Source organism: Microtus ochrogaster, chromosome 19, assembly GCF_000317375.1.
Source record: "Microtus ochrogaster isolate Prairie Vole_2 chromosome 19, MicOch1.0, whole genome shotgun sequence".
Taxonomy (NCBI): domain Eukaryota; kingdom Metazoa; phylum Chordata; class Mammalia; order Rodentia; family Cricetidae; genus Microtus; species Microtus ochrogaster.
The window spans coordinates 59,917,161-59,937,043 of NC_022021.1; the positions used below are offsets into that span (position 1 = coordinate 59,917,161).

The 19,883-nt window shown below is 41.3% G+C and overlaps 1 protein-coding gene across 2 annotated transcripts in view; it reads left to right on the top strand.

Moving 5' to 3' along the window:
- Positions 1-19,883, top strand: part of Arl15 (ADP ribosylation factor like GTPase 15) — a 362,674-nt gene that overhangs the window by 106,435 nt on the left and 236,356 nt on the right. For both annotated transcript variants that reach the window (XM_026783835.1, XM_026783836.1), the window contains exon 2: positions 18,264-18,408. In XM_026783835.1, coding sequence (XP_026639636.1) covers positions 18,264-18,408 — 145 coding nt within the window. The remainder of the gene's footprint in view (positions 1-18,263; positions 18,409-19,883) is intronic.

Genomic DNA, 19,883 nt, shown 5'->3' on the forward strand with positions numbered 1-19,883 from the left:
GGGAGGAAGGGAGGGAAAAGAAGAAGAAATGAAAGAAATTGTTTTTAATATCAAGGAGGTGACTTTGAAGAGGAAGGCATTTGGAATAAACTATACAGTTTTTTTTTCCATGGATTTTTTTTAAATCATGTTAAAATACACAGAACATAAAATGTGTACCATGTTAACTCTTTTTTGTTTTTGTTTTTGTTTTTTTCAAGACAGGGTTTCTAGAACTAGCTCTTTTAGACAGGTTAGCCTTGAACTCACAGAGATCTGCTTGCCTCTGCCTCTCGAGTGCTGGGATTAAAGGCGTGCACCACCACCGCCCAGTTCATGTTAGCCATTTTTAAAGCGTAGTTCAATGGCTTCAAATGGATTTATAATGATGTGTAGCCATTGCCATCATCCAGCTCTATGACATCCCATCTTGTAGCACTGACGTTCTTTACCAGAGACATTATGTTTTCTATTCTGTCTCCAAGTTCCTGCTACTACCACTCAAACTTGGCATTATGGATTCTATTGCCCTTAAATACTCTATAAGCAGAATGGGAGCTTCTGTCTTTTTGAAATTGGTTTCTTTCACATAACATTAGTTATCTTAGGATTGATTCAGATTGTAACTTAGGTGAGAACTTCTTTTTAAAGACAAAATAATATTGCATCATATGCATAGACTACAATTTTCTTAAAATTTCAGCTATCAGCAGTCACGGTTTGTTTGCTCCCATGTTTCAGCTCTTGCTAACAAGGCTACAGTGAACATGGATGTACAGATATATCATTGAAATAGACTTGGGTTGCATGTTAGGTCAAATAGCAATTCTTTCTTCAATTTTTTTTTTTTAGAAAGTATTCTGCTATTTTCTCTGATAGCTTAGTACTGTACACTCTACTTCTGCATCCTTGCCAACACTTGAGCTTTGTGTGTGTGTGTGTGTGTGTGTGTGTGTGTGTGTGTGTTTGTATCCACATAATTCTTTAGTTGGAGCCCCAAACTCAATATGGCAGTATTAAGGGTGGCCTTTATGAGGGGACTGTAATAAACATCTTTTCATGCACTTATAAACCTTTTATATAACTTCTTTGGAGAAATGTCTGCTCAGTGTTTGAATGTCTTTTAGGTCCTTAGTTTGATTAAATCCTGTGTGTTTTATCCTTTCTGTGTTACCACAGAATTATTTTTATTTATTTATTTATTTTTAAAGCATTGTTGAGACTGTGGATATGGCTCCATTGGTGCTGTATAAGCATGCAGACCTTAGTTATAAACACCAGTACTCACTAGGTGTTGTAATGCTTGTCTGTAATGCTAGCACAGGACGAGAGTGGGCAGAGATAGGTGGCTTCCTGGGTCTCCATGACCCACCAGTATTGCTAAGGTAGGGAACTCAGGTTAAGTGAGGTACTGTCTGAAAAACTAAGGTGAAGAAGCAGTTAGTGAAAACAGACTGATGTTAGTTAGTGTCTAGTTTCATCACACACACACCATTGTGTGGATTTTGTTGTTGAGATTTATATAGACAGAAGTTTCTGTTCCAGCTGAACCTGCAGTCGCTCAGTTCCAAAGAAACACATAGACATTTATATTAATTATAAACTGTTTGTCCTGTTAGCCCAGGCTAACTAGCTCTTACAACTTAAATTAACCCATAATTCTTATCCATGTTTAGCCACATGGCTTGGTACCTTTTGTCAGTGAGGCATGCTCATCTTGTTTCTTCTGCATCTGGCTGGTGACTCACTCTCTGCCTTTTCTCTTCCCATAATTCTCCTAGTCTGATTTCCCCACCTATCCTTCCTGCCTTACTACTGGCCAATCAGCATTATATTAAATCAGTATGAGTGACAAATCTTTACAGTGTGCAAGCACATTATCCCACAACATATTTAGAAATTCTTTAGGTGTCCTGGATATTTATCTCTTATCAGGTGAGGTTGTCCTAATTTCATGCTAATGTGAAGGGTTTTCCACATTTAAGATATCATCTGTAAACAGTTAATTTTACATCTTCCTTTTTAATCTGGATTCCTTTGGTTCTTTTTAATTTTCTTTTTGTTGTTGGTGTTTGTTTTTTAAATCTCATTGCTCTGGTTATAATTTCCAGTTATGTGTTAAATTGAAGTGGTGAAAACATACTCTTTCTCTGCTCATCTTATTAAAAGTTTTCTGTCTTTCCCCATTTGACCGTGATGTGTATGATTCCATGTGACTTTTATGTTAATAGAGATTCCTTCCATGTTTGTTTAATAATTTTTAAATTATTAAATGTTATTGAATTTTGCAATATTGAGTGATGATGTGTGTTTAGTCCTTCATTCTGTTAGAGTATGGTATATCAGTACATTTTTATAAAGTGAGCCATAGTGGCATTCCAGATATAAATCCCACCTGATGTATATGTGTATACATGTGTGTACATATTTTTTTATTGAATTTGACTTGCTAGTATATTTGAGGTACTTGTATCATTGTTAGTAGCAAAATAGCAAATATATTGATTTTTTTTTTTTCTTGTGTCTTTGCCTGGTTTGGTATCAATTTAACACTGATTATATAAAAAATTTTGCATTATTCTGTCCTCTTCAATTACTTGAGAACACACACACACACACACACACAGAAGAATGTTTGAAAACTTAAAATGAAAACTTAAGAGTCACTCAGTTGGGTAGTTGGGTATTAGTTTACTGGGGTTATAAAAATTTAGCCCCTGGAAACATTTTCTGTGTGAAGTGTTTGAAGGGCTTTAAAAATAGAATTGAATGTACTATGTTTAGAAATGTTAGTTAAAATTGTACAGGGAATATAACAGTTTGTTAATGAGGTTAAATGTTAACCAAAGCCCTTGAAAGTGATCGCTATAATTCACTAGACTTATGAGCAATGACACTCGTAGGATAAAGACTAAGGAACAGTTTCTAAACTTCCAGCTTTAGTCATTTAAACATTAATTTGTCAAAACAAAGAGTCTTTTCTGAGCAAGAATACCACAACCTTTTGCAGCTCATCTCATGTAGATTTAGATCACCTGGTGGTTTTCAGTGAGCTCTGACTTCTTAGAATGGCACAGTTATTACTAGCTCACAAGGATGTCTAATAATGGGTATCCAAAATTTATAACCACAGTTTTAATTTCTTCCTTTCTTTCTAGATTCTTCCAAAACCTACCTTCCTTTCTGGCTAACGACTCAGTGTCATCTTGATCCCATTTTAGCTACTGCAAGGGCTACCAGTTAGGTTCTGTCAGGAAACTGTGTTTTCAAATTAGCAGTATGCAAAGTATTAAAGCTGGTAACACTGCTATTTTCAAAGGTGTGGACGGGGTACCAAGAAGATCCCTTGTCCCAAATGTAGCAAGCTTTCTTGTTAGACTATCTTTGGCCGGCAAGTCCACAAATAGTGACCTGGGGACTTATTAATTATGAAAGCTTGACCTTAGCTTAGGCTTTTCCCCAGCTAGTTCTTACAACTTAATCAACCCATAGTTTTAAATCTCTATTCTACCATGTGGGTCTGTTACCTCTTAGTATGGTACATCTGACTTGCTCCCAATTGTGCATAGATTCCCCCACTTCCCCTCTCTCCCGGGAAACCCTGCTTATCTCTCCTGCCTAGCTAGTGGCCATTTTGCTCTTTATTAAATCAATCACAGTGACACATCTTTACACAGTGTAAACAAATATTCTGCAACTGAAGAAGCAAAGAGCTGTTTTTGGAGCTCATTGGTAGAGAGGGCCTCATGGAGGGTCTGACATGATAAGCAGGTGAGGTGACACAACCCTGTCTCCTTAGCCTTGGGAGAAGAAAGTAGGAGGAACAGCTCAATCTTGTTCCTCTCTCCTGTTTTTATGGAGTGGGACTGGAAGGCCAGGACTCGAGTGCCCACTGATGCAGTCTGTGGAGGCCAGCCTCCCAGCACTGAGGACTGGTAGGGGCTGGGTGGGGACCTAAAGTCAGAGTCCAGTGAAGCCCACCTAGGCTGATCTTCCTGGGACATGCTCTAAGCAGGGTCTCCAACCATGTACGGATTCGTTTGTTTGTTGCTGTTTTCTTCTGTCCCTTTTCTATGAAAGAGTCTTGTTGAATCCCTTTGTTCCCCCTCTCTCTGTGTGTTTATTCCACAATGGTGCTCCTGGCCACATTCCGGAACACCACTGATTTGCTTTCTGTAGACAAACACTTGGGAAGTGTCACATCTTTAGGAACTGTGTTCAAACTGGAAGGGGGAAATATTTAAATACGATTAATAGCAAGTGGCCTTTTAATTTGGTATACTTGGTTTTCTTTAATCTCTTGATTTCCTATCTGCTTAAGTAAAACGAATAGTGGCTTCTTGAAAGTCATCAAGGTATGGTTCAGTGGAACTTCTGGTGTTGTTTACTTTGCCACTGAGGCCACATGTGTCAGGGTTAGAGATTATCATACTATTCAGGACTCCTTGTGATTTCCCACCCCGTTCTTGTTGTTAGAGGGTGTGTGTGTGCGTGTGTGTGTGTGTGTGCGCGCGTGCGAGCGTGCATGCATGGGCATACTGGTGTACACTCCCTTGTGTTTGGGTGTGGAGAGCCAAACTCAGGTTCTCAGACTTGCTGTGAGCATTTTACACATCTCCTAACCCGATGATCTCCATTTCAACACTTCTGTTTTGCCTATCCGTAGGCCTTGAAAGTTTGAATAGCTGCTTTGTGGGATGAATGAGATTCTTATTTCTCCTTCACACTTGGTCAAACTATATTGATTGTGTCGTCTTACTGACCTGCTAATCCACATCTCCTTTCTGCGATTGTTTGAGACTTACAGGAAAACAACTAGTATATGATTTAACACTTGGAAATACATCATTTCAGACAACATGCTTTAGGATACTTTGTCTCTTGTATTACTGTGACCAAGAAGGTATTAGGAAATTTTAAGAAATTTAAAATTCTAAATGTTGAAATGAGAGCTATGGTTTTTAGAAGTTCTATTGGTCAAGATAATCTGGGGGCAATTTAAAATTTTTCTACCTGATACCTGTGTCTTCAGATAATGTGACAATGAAGTATTATTTTACTATATGCAGAATTTGTTCAGACTAAAACTCTATCTCAGATTTTTTCATAGCAGAAAATTCCTGCATTTTTTTTCGGGTGCTGTCTTTCTTCATTTTTGTGGTTTGATGAATGCCTATATCTTCTTCATACATTTTTATATGCTTTCAGTGATGGATATTTTTCCTTTGGTAAATTCTGTCTCTAATTGCCCTTGAATAATTTTCTTAAGGGTTTTTTTTCCAAACTTATTTTACCTAAAAAATTAATATTAACACTAAAATCAAAGAATCATAGCATTCTTTCTTGTTTATGAAATGCCATGGAAGCTATAGGATCTTTTCAGAATAATTCTTTTTATAGAATATTATATAAATTATTTCCAGAATCATTAATGAGGCATAATGTCTTTTTTTTAAAGATTTATTTATTATATATAGTCTTATGCCTGCACGTATTTCTGCACGCCTGAAGAGGGCACCAGATCTCATTATAGATGGTTGTGAGCCACCATGTGGTTATGGGAATTGAACTCAGAGCCTCTAGAAGAACAGTGCTCTTAACTTCTGAGTCATCTCTCTAGCCTATCATATTTTTTTTTAAACATACCTTACCTAATCCAATGATTCTCAACTTTCCTAATGCTGGGGTCCTTTAATACAGTTCCTTATGTTGTGGTGACCCTTAATCATAAAATTATTTCTTTGCTGCTTTGTAACTGTAGTTTTACTACTGTTATGAATCATAATGTAAATATCTGATATGCAAACCCTAAAAAAGGGGTCATGACTCACAAGTTGAGAACCATTGATCAAATCATTTTCCATTCCTTTTGCTCCACTATTTTTTCTTTCCTATGATAGTTCTGCAAGTCTTCAAATTTTATTCTTTTGGGGAAAACGAAGTGTGTCAGCCAAATTCGGCACTTTATTTCTACCCCCTTTGTGATATCATAAATACAATTGAGTTGTTTTTCCCCATGTTCCAGATGAATAGTTTTCCTTTAACAGTTGTTTTATTATTATGGTATGCTTTACAAACTGGAAAATGGGAAATGTGAAGGATTCAGTATTTGATACTCACTAGCTAGACATGTGCAAACCCAGAATGGTTTTATTTAAAGTAAATAAATACGTGCATGCATGCTTGTAAGCCTTAAAGCCCACTCACATATCCTTGGGGAGTTTAAGAGATTTTATATTTATGTTTTTAATGACAGACTACCCTACTGTGCCTTGGTTTTTCATTGAGAAAAGCTAGGTAGTAGCCAGGGCTCCCTGTATGACCAGCCCCATTTTCCCTCCTACATGATGTGACAGTTAAGAGAAAGGTACACAATGCAATTTTCAAATGTCATCCTATATCAAGAGGAGTTTGGAAAGGGGGAAGAGAAGACAGAACAGGAAAGCTGAGTAAAAAGGCCAAACCTATGTGCTCAAAAAGTCAATGCTGTCTTCCAGCTCCCATTTTGCTCTCTTGCCTGAAACTCAGCTGGTTGGCCTTCCCATTCTCAAGACTGTCATTTTATGTCAGAATGTCTGTGGAAGTGGAACATAAACAAATCTTCCATCTTATGCCTCTGAAATTGACTCTCTCTTATATCAAAGAATGCAATGTAGACTTGAAGGTGTTTGGGGCTATCCCCAAAATGAATGCTGGATATTCAATAGTATACTTTAGCAACTTAAGAGTCGGAATTCCTTCTTTTCATTGCTGTTTTTGACTCCGTGGCAGCCAGAGCTCCAGCTTGGCCAGTTTGATGGTCTCTGGCACCTGCCTGGAGCACCAGTTACTCTTGTGTCTGTGGTAGATTTGGACTCCGGCCAGCAATCAGTGTTAGGTGGCTATCTTATGTTTTTATTTTGCTGTGAAGAGACTCCACAACCACTACAACTCTTATAAAGGAAAGCATTTTGTTGGGGTTGGCTTACAGTTCAAAGGTTTAGCCGTTATCATTATGACTGGTGGCATGCAAGCAGACATGGTGCTGGAGAAGGAGCGAGAAGAGACTGCCACACGGTGTGGCTTGAGCACCTGAACCTCAAAGCCTGCCACTGTAACCACTTCCTTCAACAAGGCCATACCTCCTGATAGTGCCACATCCCCTATGGGCTCATGGGAGCCATTTTCTTTCAAACTACCACCTTCCACTCCCTGACCCCCATAGGCTTATAGCCATCACATGACACAGCAATGCATCAAACATCCCCATAGCCTGTAATAGTCTCAGTTTAAAAGTCCAAAGTTCAAAATCTCTTCTGAGACTCAGGCAATCTCTTAACTGTAATCTCCTGTTAAATCAGAATGAAAAACAGATTGATAATACACTTCCAACATAGAATGACACAGGATACATTGCCATTCCAAAAAGGAGCATCATGTGGAAGTACTGGACCAAAGCAAGACTGAAAACCAGCTGGGCAGACTCCAAGCTCAGCATCTCCATGCCTGATGTCAAAGTGCTCTTCAGATCTCCAGTTCTTTTCAGTTCCACCCACAGCACCACTATCTTCCATGTTCATAGTAGTGTAACTCATTGAGCCTCACTTAAAGCACTCAACTGCTTTTCTAATATAAATCCCAAAGTCCACGTTCCTCCAAACAAAAGCAGGTCAGGTTTATCACAGCAATACTCCACTCCTGGTTCCAGCTTCTGTCTTTGGTAAGGTTTTATTGCCAAACTAGCAGTGACCACTGTGGTGAACCTTGGATTTATTTATTTATTTGATTTATGGGGATCGTTTAGTCTTCTTACCCATTCTGTGAATTACCAGATCTTTTTAATATATAGCTCATATGTTCTTTGCAGTCAGGGGAAAATTACTTGTGATGCTTATATCTCATGTTTTCATATTTAGTTTTAGAACCCCTTTGATAGAGTGTATGCTTGGACAGCCCCCTGTGGATGTGGAGAACGAGACGATAATCTTTAGCCTGTATTTTACCTGAATATCCTCATGCCTTCATCAGTCTCCTGTAAGATTCTCTTACCGTCTATAAGGTATCTGGGCTTGTAGACTTAGAGAACAGAGAACTAAAAACATGGAAGACATAAATGTAAGTCCACATGCTACTTTTCACTTTTTTGAGGCATGAACAAATTATTTTTTTTTTATTGGTGTCTGGTTTTGGTAAGTGTTTTGTGGGTGCCGAAGAAAATCTGTTGATGGTTCATAGGTGATCTCAGTTGTCTGCCTTAATCTGTGCTCAGCTTTTGTGCGTGATGTTTGATCGTAGTCGAACGTGCCTCTTTAATAAAACATACCTTTAAATAACTCAGATTAATTCCAGCTTTTAACGCGAGAAGATGTCTTGAACTACCCCTGCTGCCAGCTCAGCTGTGGATCTGAGATACGCAGCTGTGTGCTCTCTGCCTTTTTCATCACCAAGAACAGACTTCGCAATCAGAATCTGTCTGGCACGTGTGCTGATGTGTGAGGCGAGATAACATCTAGCTCACTGTATTGGCTCTTCAGCACCAGACCAGAGTCAACATTTGTCTCTATCAGCAGTTAAAGCAGCACGTTTAGAGGATGCACGGGGATCACATATGCCTCTGCCCTTACCCTTTTGTCTGCGTCTTCCTAGTAGCGGACTTGTAGTCAAAGAATCAGTTTCATAGTCAGGAAAGACTGGTATGTTTAAAAATTGCTTTTTAGTTTTCCCTCCCTAGGGCAAGAGAAAAAAAATTATGATCTCACATTATATTATATAATGAGAAATTTTAATTGTTCCTATTTCAGCAAACTAAAAGGACTGCCTTTATTATTAGCCAGCATTGGTATTTGCTGTTATATTAGCTCTTTGATCAAATGGATGTATAAATAAAGCCTAACCATGAATTATATTTAATTATATGTTATGGAAAGAATGCTGATTGGTAATCACAGAAATCAATGTTTTTAGGAAAACCCTGTTCTAAGTGAAAAAAATCCCTCATTTTAACAATGATGATACCTATTAATTATTGCACATTATGCTATCATTTGGTAAATAATGCCTTGTATATTACTCCAGTGATCTCGAGAGGTGATCTTATTTCCTAGATTAGGTGATGGCCGTCAGTGAAATAGCTTGTCCTGGTGACGATGGAGCCTTTCATTTCAGGATTTTCTGACATGCTCTATTCAAAGTGGTACCCTTACTGGGGTACACCTGCCACGTGGCGAATTGGATGCGGGCTCAGATATCCAGTTCCAAAGTTGAATTAGTGACTTCATCCAAGTTCTCAAAATCCAGTAGGGGAAGACAGACAGCAAATGAACTTGACAGAACGCTGGGTGTTATGATAGTGGAAGAGAAAAGATGCCAACGGAAAATAAAGGACGTCGTTTAAATTAGACTGAGGGTCATGGGAGTTTTAAGAGGTAGGAATGCTGAGCTGAGCTTTGAAAAATGCCAGAGAAAGATGGTGGGGATTGATGGGCAGACTCTTTAGATGACCTGGAGCCGGTAACAGAGTGTGTGGTCCAAGTATATAGTCGGAAAATACCAGTATGAAGAATTATTCTTGTCGGGTTCCTTTTATCTGTCAAATTCTGTTTTAGGTGATTTACAGACATTTCACGGAACCAAAAATGACAGCCAAGGCCAAATCAAAAAATCTTTGTCTGCTTGTGTAAAGAATTTGTATATTGCCCTCACCGATACAGATGGTCATAACAATATTTGAAGTCATGGACAGGGTTTTCTGTGTTTTAGAGAGATCATAGCCCTTTGGAGGTGGAAGTGGGAATGCCTGAGTGATGACAGCAGACACCGTAATTGTCCTGAGGACAGTGGCAATGTTCTGACCGAAGCCTTGGGAAGTGAGTGGCAGAGGTGAACAGATCTGCAGGAACTGGCGCCTCTGGAGTATGTGGGAATGCGCTTCAGTTTTTATGGAGCCCAAAGACTTACACAAAAGGATAGTTTCTCCTGTTAAGAAATACAAGATTTTTTTTTTAAATTGTTGAATTTATTTTATTCTTAGGCATTGCAAGCCCCTTGGTCTGAGGGCAAAGAAGGCACTTTGTGGAGTTCCTTTCTAGGGAGCTTTAGGTGATACTTCAGTGCTTCTGATGGAAGAAGAGAGCCTAGTCTCTTTACATGTTTTCATGACCTGACTCTTCCCAAATGCATGAAATAGAGAAAATGCCCTTGGTAAGGAATGTTTAAAGTGGTTTTGTGTTTTCAAGATCTACTTTCTGTTGAGAAACAATTATTCATAAAATGAGGAAAAAAAACCAGAGGTTTTATATAAAATGTATTAGTGTTTCACTTGTAAGTAAATTTGTATTTTTTTAAGTAAATGTGTATTTTTAGGGAAAAGAATAGCATGGGTTCTAAAAGTGGTCTAGGTGAAGCCCTGATTGGGAGATGTTTGTGAAAGCGTATATTGCTTGAGTTCTGTTACAGACAACCATGCCTAGAGATTTTACTGCTGTTTTTGTTAGATAATTCTGTCATTATAAAAGTTTATACTTAAAAATTAGATTTCCTGTCAAACTATTACAAGATAAAAATCCTATATTAAAAATAAGAAACACATGTATTTCCAACGTAGCCTCCTTTCTGAGTCTCTTAGTCTCTTTCTCTTTGACTTGGATTCCCCTGATCTGTAAATAGTGTGGCAGAGCTACAGCCCTGGGTAGCCAGGAATATATGAGAATCTTGAATTGGTCTCTTTAAATCTAGTTGTCCCATCCATGTCCTAAGTTTTAAAACTCACTTTTGGTTAATCTTGAAACAGCCGTATCAGGCGGGTGAATACTCCCGATCAAGGATGACTGATGTGCAGACTGGGAGCCACGTGGGCCCCTGGTCTGCCCCAGTGGCGGCGGCACTCTCTTCCATTCAAGCCTCAGATGTCTGGCCCTCTGCAAAGCCGTGAGGCCAATGTCTATAGCTACTAAGCATGAAATCCCCTGCTTCTGTTTGTTTCTTTTGTTGCCACGAGTTAATAGGGACAGAGACAGGAGACAGCCCAGAACAAAGCAGAAATAATGGAGTATTTCACCCCAAAAAAGAAATGTGGATTGAGAAATACAAAGGGGGACTGCAAAGACAGACTTAGTGTCCCTAGGCAGTGTAATGTATTGGCTAGGAGCCCCAGCCCTGGGGCAATTCCAGACCAGGGCCTTCATCTGTGAGCTCCCAGCCTATACATGGCCTAAAGGTTGGACCCATCTTCTATGAAAACAGATTATTGTTTTTTTCACTAGACTTTTCAAGGGCAGTGGGATCTTTCACCTCAAAAGGTGGATTGCTTTTGCGATGCAGGGAAATCTCCCTAGCTGTCTGGTGGTCAAGGGCGGCAGTATTCTGTCTGCCTGCTTAGTATTTGGGCTGCATTTGGTACCGTTTTCATCTTGCACTCTTCTCACTGTTTGCAAGAACTCAGAGGCTTCCAAGGTTGTGGGACGTGCTTGACATTCATTTCTCTTCTTACGAACAGAGATTGCCTTGAAGAATGCATGTTTCTCATCCGTCATTGCGTTTGCATGCATTTCTATGAGACCTGACTTTTTCATGCATGTTCCCCTGTGCCTCCCTCAATCAACTTTACTTGCTTTTCTTATTATCTTACTTTATCAAAGCAAAATTTACACACACACACACATAGTTTAAGGGCAGTAGCAGGAAGACTGTTCTGTTGTTGTCTGTTCCACTGTCCAACAGACGCGTTTCTGTTTATATAATCAGAAATCTGTGTCCAACATGGGCTTCTCTTCAGATAAGTGGCTTCCTTCCCCAGGGTAAAAAGGGCAAAACAAACTCCTCCTTCCCTGTTCCCTAATTTAGAGGGTGAGTGGAGCAGACCCATGAAGTGATGGGTGGAGAAAGCATCTCTTCATCCTTGCCTGGAGTGAAAGGTACCTCAGAGGTAAAGGGGACGGTGCAGGGAGCGATGGAAAATGAACTGTGGCTCCTCTGCCAGACATCTTTCTCCCCAGTCAAGAAATTGGCCATGTCTTCGGAGCTCTCTGAACATCTTCAAACCAACTAAAACATCCCATTTATGATGTCTGGTCCCTGGCTCTGGGTACAGCAGTTCCCGAGGCATGAGGACATGAGCCAGAGCTCTGGAGGAGCTAAACAGCCCTGACTCAGGCCCCAACCCTGCCACTTTATAGCACCCTGGTACTTCATCTTACCTGGGTTGCCCTTGAGAGAGTAACTAAAGTTGCTTCTCCATGCCGCAGTCTGGGATGTGAGAGGCCTAGATTTCCACAGGCTCCTGTTCTGTAGCAACTCTGGGATCAGAGTCCTGTTCCCGGCAGCCAAGCCCCCTGACTTCTTTAACCCCTGCTGTCTGGTCTTGAAATCAGAATCATTGAATTGATACACACAGACTACTTATACTTTGTGCTCAGTAGTACTGGCTGCCTCTTCTTTTTTCTTTCTTTCGAACTAATGTGAGTATCCAGTTGTACTGATCCCGATGTCTCTCTCCTGTAGAACATAAGCAGTTCAGACACCTCCTGCCACACATTTGGGCATGGATTTGTATTTTATATTAGGTTACCTTTTCAGAAGACAGGCTCGTACTTGATTATTGCAAGAACTTTATGAAGCCCCGAGTTCAATCTCTAGCACTGCAAATAAAATGAAGGAAAGCAACAACAAGAAGAACAACAAATAAAACAACGAAGACAACAGCTTTAGGAATGTCCCTCTCCACAGGCAGCCGGCTCGCACTTGGTGCACAGGCATACATGCCAAATATTTAAGTGACGTTCGTAAAGAGAAACACTTTAGCAATAACATCCACCTGCTTCTTTCTGATTTGGAAGCCAGGCTTCATGAGACATAGATCTAAAGTAAGAAGTGAGTTTTCTCTTGTTTTTAAGGTATGGCCTTGACTTGAAGATGTTTCATGAAACAAGCTTTTTTTGGGGGGTGCTAGGCTCAGCTCCGTGTATGTGTGTGTACATATGTGTGTTATAGAAGCCATTAGGTTTTTTATGGTCTGATAAGGCCTGTATTTAAATAAGGAAGAAGCTGTGGATTGCGCAATGTCTGAGACTGGGGGAAGACCTGAAACTGACTGAAGAAAAATTTCCAGCAACTACAGAGCTTCAATCAAATTGGAATCATGCTCAGAATAAAATCTTGTATTCATGGTGAAAAACAGAGCATTGATTGAAACAAATGCCATGTCCCACAAGGCTGGGAATTCCATGCCACAGGATGGTAGGAAATCCTGGCAGTGCATGGGGCTAATGCCAGGGCAGGAGGCTTTTCAGCAAGCCTCTCACCCAGAAGTATGTGGTAACAGGGCAATTCTCTTGCTGTTTTGATGCCTGGCCACCCTCAGAACCTGCAAAACCAGACTCTTTTACAACTAGTAATGAGACCAAAAATAAATATGTCCTTGGGTCTGAGTGAATACTTTGGTCAGTTAGTAAATTTCATAGAAAACACTGCATGTGGCAATGTTACCTGCAGTACCGGTAGTGCACATAGCACCAAGGAATGGGGGAGGAGGTCGAAGACTTCCCTCTGAGCAGTACGTTGAATAGAGGCTCACCAAGTAGACAGAGAAGGGCGGCTTCCTTCTGGAGGGCGAGAGCCTAGTAGTAACAAGTGTGCACACTGTTTGAGGGACTCGTGTGTGATTTGGAGGATAGCCAGAGTCTTCAGGTGCAGATGAAATACATAGCTAAGTGCCGCGTTACTACTTTCTGGTGCTGATTTGTTATGCAGATATTCAACAAGTCTTCACTGCACTGCCCCGTCTGCCAAATGTCTAACACTGTTCCCCAACAGAAATGGACAAAACGTAAGACCCACAGTATCTTGCTGTAGGGCTGGCTACCAGACTATAATCCAAGTCCTGATTTCCCCCCCTACAATTTTATTTGTTCTTGATTAATTTATTCTTGATGCACATGGTCTCCTTCCTCCTTTCAAAAAGGAACAAGGACTAACTGAGCCCGTGAAAAAAGGCTCAAGTAGCCTAGGCTAGGGAGACGGTGATGGTGGTAAGCCCCCCCGAGAGTGTGATTACGATTCAGACTGCTCTGTTCTTTGTTTCCTGCTTCATAGGGCCTTGGATTTTGTGTGCAGAACTTGGGTTGAACTAGGGTGGGGTTGAGAATATGAGGCGGCTGCTCTGAGCTTATAGAAGGGGCTCCAGGCTGGGCTGTGTGTCAGGCTGCCTGACTCTCGCCAAGGAAGCTAAACAGCAGCCAGGATACCTTAGGAAAATGAGCATCACTATGAACAGCTATTTGTCCGTCTGGCGCCTTTCTTAGGAGCTTAAAGCATTGAACTCATGCCTCCTAACATCCTCCTGAAGAAAGGAAGTGGCAGATAGTGTTAAATGTTACTGGTTAATCATGGGGAAGCTGAAGCATGGATAGGTTTATGGGGCTTGAGCAGAGTCACACAATGCCTCAGTGTCTGGCCTGGGAATGAAGCCCGAGTTTGCCGCTCGCTGTCAGGACTGCCGACAGCATTGTTTCTCGCATTGTACAGCAGTGAAAGGGGCTTACCCTTAACAATGCGGGAGCTGCTGTAGGAGACAAACACAATGAACTTTGGTACAGTATAGTCTAGAGGCCAAAGTGAGTAATTTTAAGTAAATTGACTATAAGATCCAAAGCTTCATTAGGTTTTAAAACAAGAAACAAATGAAAACCCCATACAGTTTGGGGGCTGACTTAAAAAGCATGAACATTCCTTCCAGATTCGAAATGGCACACGCTTAAAAGTTCTATTTTGTTGGCTCAAAATATAACACTTTCTCTGTTAACCATGGCATTTATTTTCAATACATATGTATTCCTCGGATTCTGGGATTTGTTTTAAACATTTCTTGTAAGAACTGCTAGTCTAGGCTTTCCTCACTAAAATGCTGTTTCCCTAGGCTGAGTGTCGGGAGGGTAAAGCTTTTCTTTCATTCAGAGTTAGTGTGGGTTCCATCAGAATACTTGGGACTACAGAACTGGGGATTTGGGACAGGGGTGAGGGTGTGCCCAGGGCATTGCCATGTTGGATAACATTGTAGGCTGTGTGAATAGAACCATGGGAGCGGAGCTGACACAGAGAAGCAGAATAGCATGGTCTTTTTTGTCAGAGTGTCTGAGGTTTTCTGACATCAATTAAAGGGTGATATAGATATTGGTGGGTTTGGGTATAAAGTTGCTGCATTCTGGATTTTAACGAGAGCGTGAAGATGAAATTGTATAACTTTGGGACAAAATATGTAGAGTGAAATTGATTTGAATAATTTAAACAAGGTCATGTAACAGTTGGTCGTAGTTTGCTTTATACATTGCATTTATTTATTTGCAAGGGTATGTATACATGCCACAGCATGCATCTAGAGGTCAGAAGATAACTTGTGGAAGTCAGCTCTCTCAGATCACATGGGTTCCAGAGAATGAACTGAGGCCATTGGCCTTGGTGGCAAGCACCTTGACTCATTGAACCATTCCTATGGTCTCATATATTTCATTTTGTCTTGAAGATTTATGGTAATTTGGTTCAATACTTGGCACTGTCCTCTAGGGGTTGGTTGGTCCAGAGGGACTACATACAGAAGAGGAGCTGAGTGAGCCAGGGACCTGTTTCTAGAGCAGCAATGGAATCCTTCCTTGTTCCCCCAAAGACCAAAGCAGTCTGTCATAGCTGAACATAGAAGACCCCTCTTAATGTAAACAACTGCTAGCCAGTGGCCGCCTTCAAGGAAATATATATGCCCACCCAGAGATCTGTCCTTAGGAAAGATGCATCAGAAGTCTCGGGGCCTTGCTTCTGTGTGGACAGAGAGGAGTGGCAGACAGTGAGAGCCAGTCTTCCAGTGAGTTCAGATTGGGATGTTTTGGCACATAGAAGGCTGTTTACTGTTGCGGTCGTTAATCTTGCAGGAAAAGACATAATGGAACGAAAGTAAGGCCAAAGAGCATCTAAGATGAAGGGGTAGGAGGGGTAACCATAGGAAGGCAGCCTGAAATAGTTAGGACTCTTGGACTTGAAAAGAAGAGAGGAAATATGATTAGAGTTTAATAAGTCTGTGTAGAATATGGATCATAAAATTGTTTACCAGAAGTCAGCAGAAAGCCTCTGAAACAAACCGGGGAGGGGGAGAACTTGGGGTACAAAGAATCCCTAGTGTACCGAGAAAATAGATTTTGCACATCAAAACTGGTCCTTTGGGAACTTGGCTTACTTCTGGCATTTAAGTGTAAAAGTCGAGGGTTTCTCTTATTTGACACTGTTTCTTTTAAACATAGGCAGCCCAGCAAGCATAGATCACGCCTCCTATTAGCCTTTGTGCTTTCTTTTCTCTTTTTTAGATGAAACTTAAATGTCATTCATTCTTCACCCAACAGCAATTTGTTGAGGGTAGCTTCTTTGCCCCATCCACTGCCAGGCATTGGGGATATGAGACAAAATTGGACACACGTGGTTCCCACAGTCTGGTGGTGAATACGAAACCGTGATTGTCTGTATGATGAAATTCGCAAACATGCTGTGAGAGTTTGACATTGGTTGCTAAAGCAGTCTCAGATCAGAGCCGGCTGCTCTGAGGAAAGGCTGGTTAAGCTGAAACCAAAGAGGGAGGACTCGGCAAAGCCAGCAGTACGGAAGAGGGAACAGCACAGGGGAATGCCTCAAGTGATAGATGCTCAGCAAGGCTTGGAAACAGTGGAAGACATGAGGCTGGCAGCGTTGTCTGGACCTTGCCTGAATGCCTTACAGACCATGATAAGAGTTTATGACCACGGGTCAGGGGAAGTTGCTGAGGAAGATTAAGGATATAGAATGGATTTTGTTTTTATGATCAAACCCAGCGGGTGCTGTGGAAAACAGAGGGCAAAAATAAATATTCCTGAAAGCAGTGGCAGGGTGTTGGTATCCAAGTGACCACAGCCTAAGCGGAGAGAGAGAAGCCAACAGAATCGAGAGCTGTTTCTGAGGTCATATAGTCTAGGCTTGTTCAGAAGTTAGAAATGAGGAGAGGATTAATCAGGCGTGAGTGTGAAAGCCACGTAGGACTGACAAGAGGAATGAGCGCAGGGTTAGTAGGTCTTTTCCTATATGGGGTCAGACAATCAAGTGAGCTGAGTCCTCTTCCTTCCCAGCTTCCATTTCTAGTCTCTTTCTTGTATGAATTAATGCTCATATCAAATATTGCAAATATCTTGGACTCTGGAGTGCCGGTTCATAGTCAGCATCATAAATGGATATAAGGTAAATTGAAACATCAAACACTTAGTGAATGATAGCTTGTAAGTTGGATCCCTTTGTCTTCACCTGTGAAGACCAAATGAGTTTGCGTGGCTCAGAAACTGTATGTGTGTAGAACTCTGAGGTCAGTGAAGCTTGGCAAAGGCCAAGGAAGGCTTAGCTGTAACACAGATTATTTAGTGATGTAAGGTGCCTTAGCTTCTGGATCGACATCAGAACAGTGAGACTAAGAGCTCAGGGGCACATCGTTAACTCAGCATATGCAAGGCCCTGAGTTCAATGCTCAGCAGCCTCTGCCCCAAATAAAAGTTCCAGGACTAGAGCGGAGTTGTAGGGCTTCACTGGTTCGTGTTTTTCCACACTTGCTTTATCGCACTCCCCACCAGATGGGGGTGGAGGGAGTCAGAGCCTTAGACTGTTTCTGAGCCAGTTAATTGCAGATTTCAAGACCCTTCACCTCCAAGTACTTCAGCATGTGCTTCCGCAGAACAACGACTTTCCCTTACATAATGACAGCACAGTTATTTAATTCAGGAAATTTAACCTTATGCAACACTGTTATCTAATATGCAGTCTATATTCAGTCCTCACTATTGTCCCAATAATGTCATTTATGGCACTTTCTTCCTCCCAACTCAGGATCTAATCTAAGATGCGCTGCAGTTCATATTATGTCTTCTGATCCTTTCCCCAGAAGCGACTCCTCGGGCCCTGACTTTTGAGACAGTGGTGTTTTAGAAAACACACTAGGTATGGTACAGGATGCGTCTGAGGCTGACTTTACGTAGTTTCCTCATGGATAGGTTCAAGTGGTGGCACTAGGGGGATGCTGTTAGAGGCCTGTGCCCAGTGCTCCTACCATAGCTGGCAGGGTGGCAGCATAGACATGTCTCACAGCTGCTGACAGGAGGGTTGATTGCTTTGCCACAGTGCTATCTATGACCCCGTCACCACCTGAGGATCCCGTATCCCTGCTTAAATTTCGTGCGGTATTTACTTACTCCTGCCTATTTGTACAGTTGTTTGAAATATCACTAAGGTCTGTCTCCATATTCTCTCTCTGGCAGTGTTTTCGAGCGCTTTGCTGCAAGGGACCACCCCCTGCGCGCCCAGAATATGATTTGGTTTGCATAGGCCTCACAGGCTCTGGGAAGAGCAGTCTGTTGTCCAAGCTCTGCAGCGAAAGCCCGGAGAACGTTGTGTCGACCACAGGTGGGTGTTGTACCGAGCATCTGTCTCTCCTTTTTGTCACTCAGTCTTGCCAGTGTCCTGTGTGCTTCTATGGCCTCTCCCATCCATTCAGTGTGTAACCTGGCACTTCAGTAGTGTATCTCATGGCATGCCAGAGGACAAATAAGAAGGGAGAGACCAAGTCTTGGCAAAATTTTTATACCAGATTCGGAAATGTGAGCCTTATCTGTAGTGTACAGAGACTTCGGAGTCTTATGAGCAAGGAAACCACACACTCTGATGTCCATCTGAGAAGGACGAAGCCGGCCATGTTTGGGGCATGAACTGTGAGGAACGCTGCTGGAGGCAGAGGCAGAGGATGATGGTGATAGCACACAAGGTGACGAAGGCCTTAGGTGAGGCAGAGGAAAAACGAAGAGCGGAGAAGGACTAGAGCAGTGGTTGACAGAATAGGCAGGGCTTGGTAATCAGTTGGCTTTGGAAGAGGAAGAAGAGCCAACAGTGACTCAGTTCCTGGCTTAGCTGATGGGCGGGTGATGAAATCATTCACCAGGGTTTCTTAAGTAGGAAAAATATTGGTGATCGGGACCTTCACATCAGTTCAGCTCAGGTTTAGAGAAAACTAAGAAAAAAAGTGAGGATTTCAAGAACCTTCTAGACCTTAGAGTTATAGATTTAAAAAGACAGTGGGTCTCTAAGGGAATACATGTGTATATATGTCTAGAGTAAAGGGTGGGTGAGAGAGGCATTAGGAGTAATCATTGGTGAATTTGCAGAGGGTGAACATGGAGCTGGTGCATAGACACAGGGCTCCCTCTTCCTATATATAGACAGCACTTGGTCCTCTCCCCCTCCAGCCCCACAGCCCTCCAGTCAGTGCTTGCCAACTCCTTTGTTCACCTCTTTGCCTCTTAGCTCTTCCTAAACTACCAAGGGCAGACAGCATGTCTTATTTGACATTCATAAACAGAGGTTGGCACAAAGTTTGGACATAGACATAGACATCTGTTATATGAATAAGCAAATGAGGATAGATTTAATTTACATAATGTGTTTACCTAAACTACCCTCTCTGAGCCTCATAATATCTTCTTTGATAAGGAAGAATCATATATATATATATATATATTCTGTTTTTAAATCACCTGAGTAAGGTATAGTGACATATTCATTTTGACATAGCTAGACACAGAGGTGGAATGCCAAGGAAGGTTTTCAAATGAAGTTCACTGATATTAAAGACCTCAGATTTCTGATTAAGCATCTACTTAGTGGTTGTCTCTGAAAGTTTAAATCTTTTGAATAATGTGCTATGAAGTTATACCGACACCATTAGCTTCGTAATTCCTTTCAAGCCAAGTCTCCTCCGCAGTGGCTGTAAGAGCAACAAATCGTGTCATCTTCTTCACGTGCCAGTCATCATCTCGCACTATTTCTGGAAGAGCAGTTTTGAATTACAATGAAAAACTTATCTTCAAATAAATTTTAAAATTTAC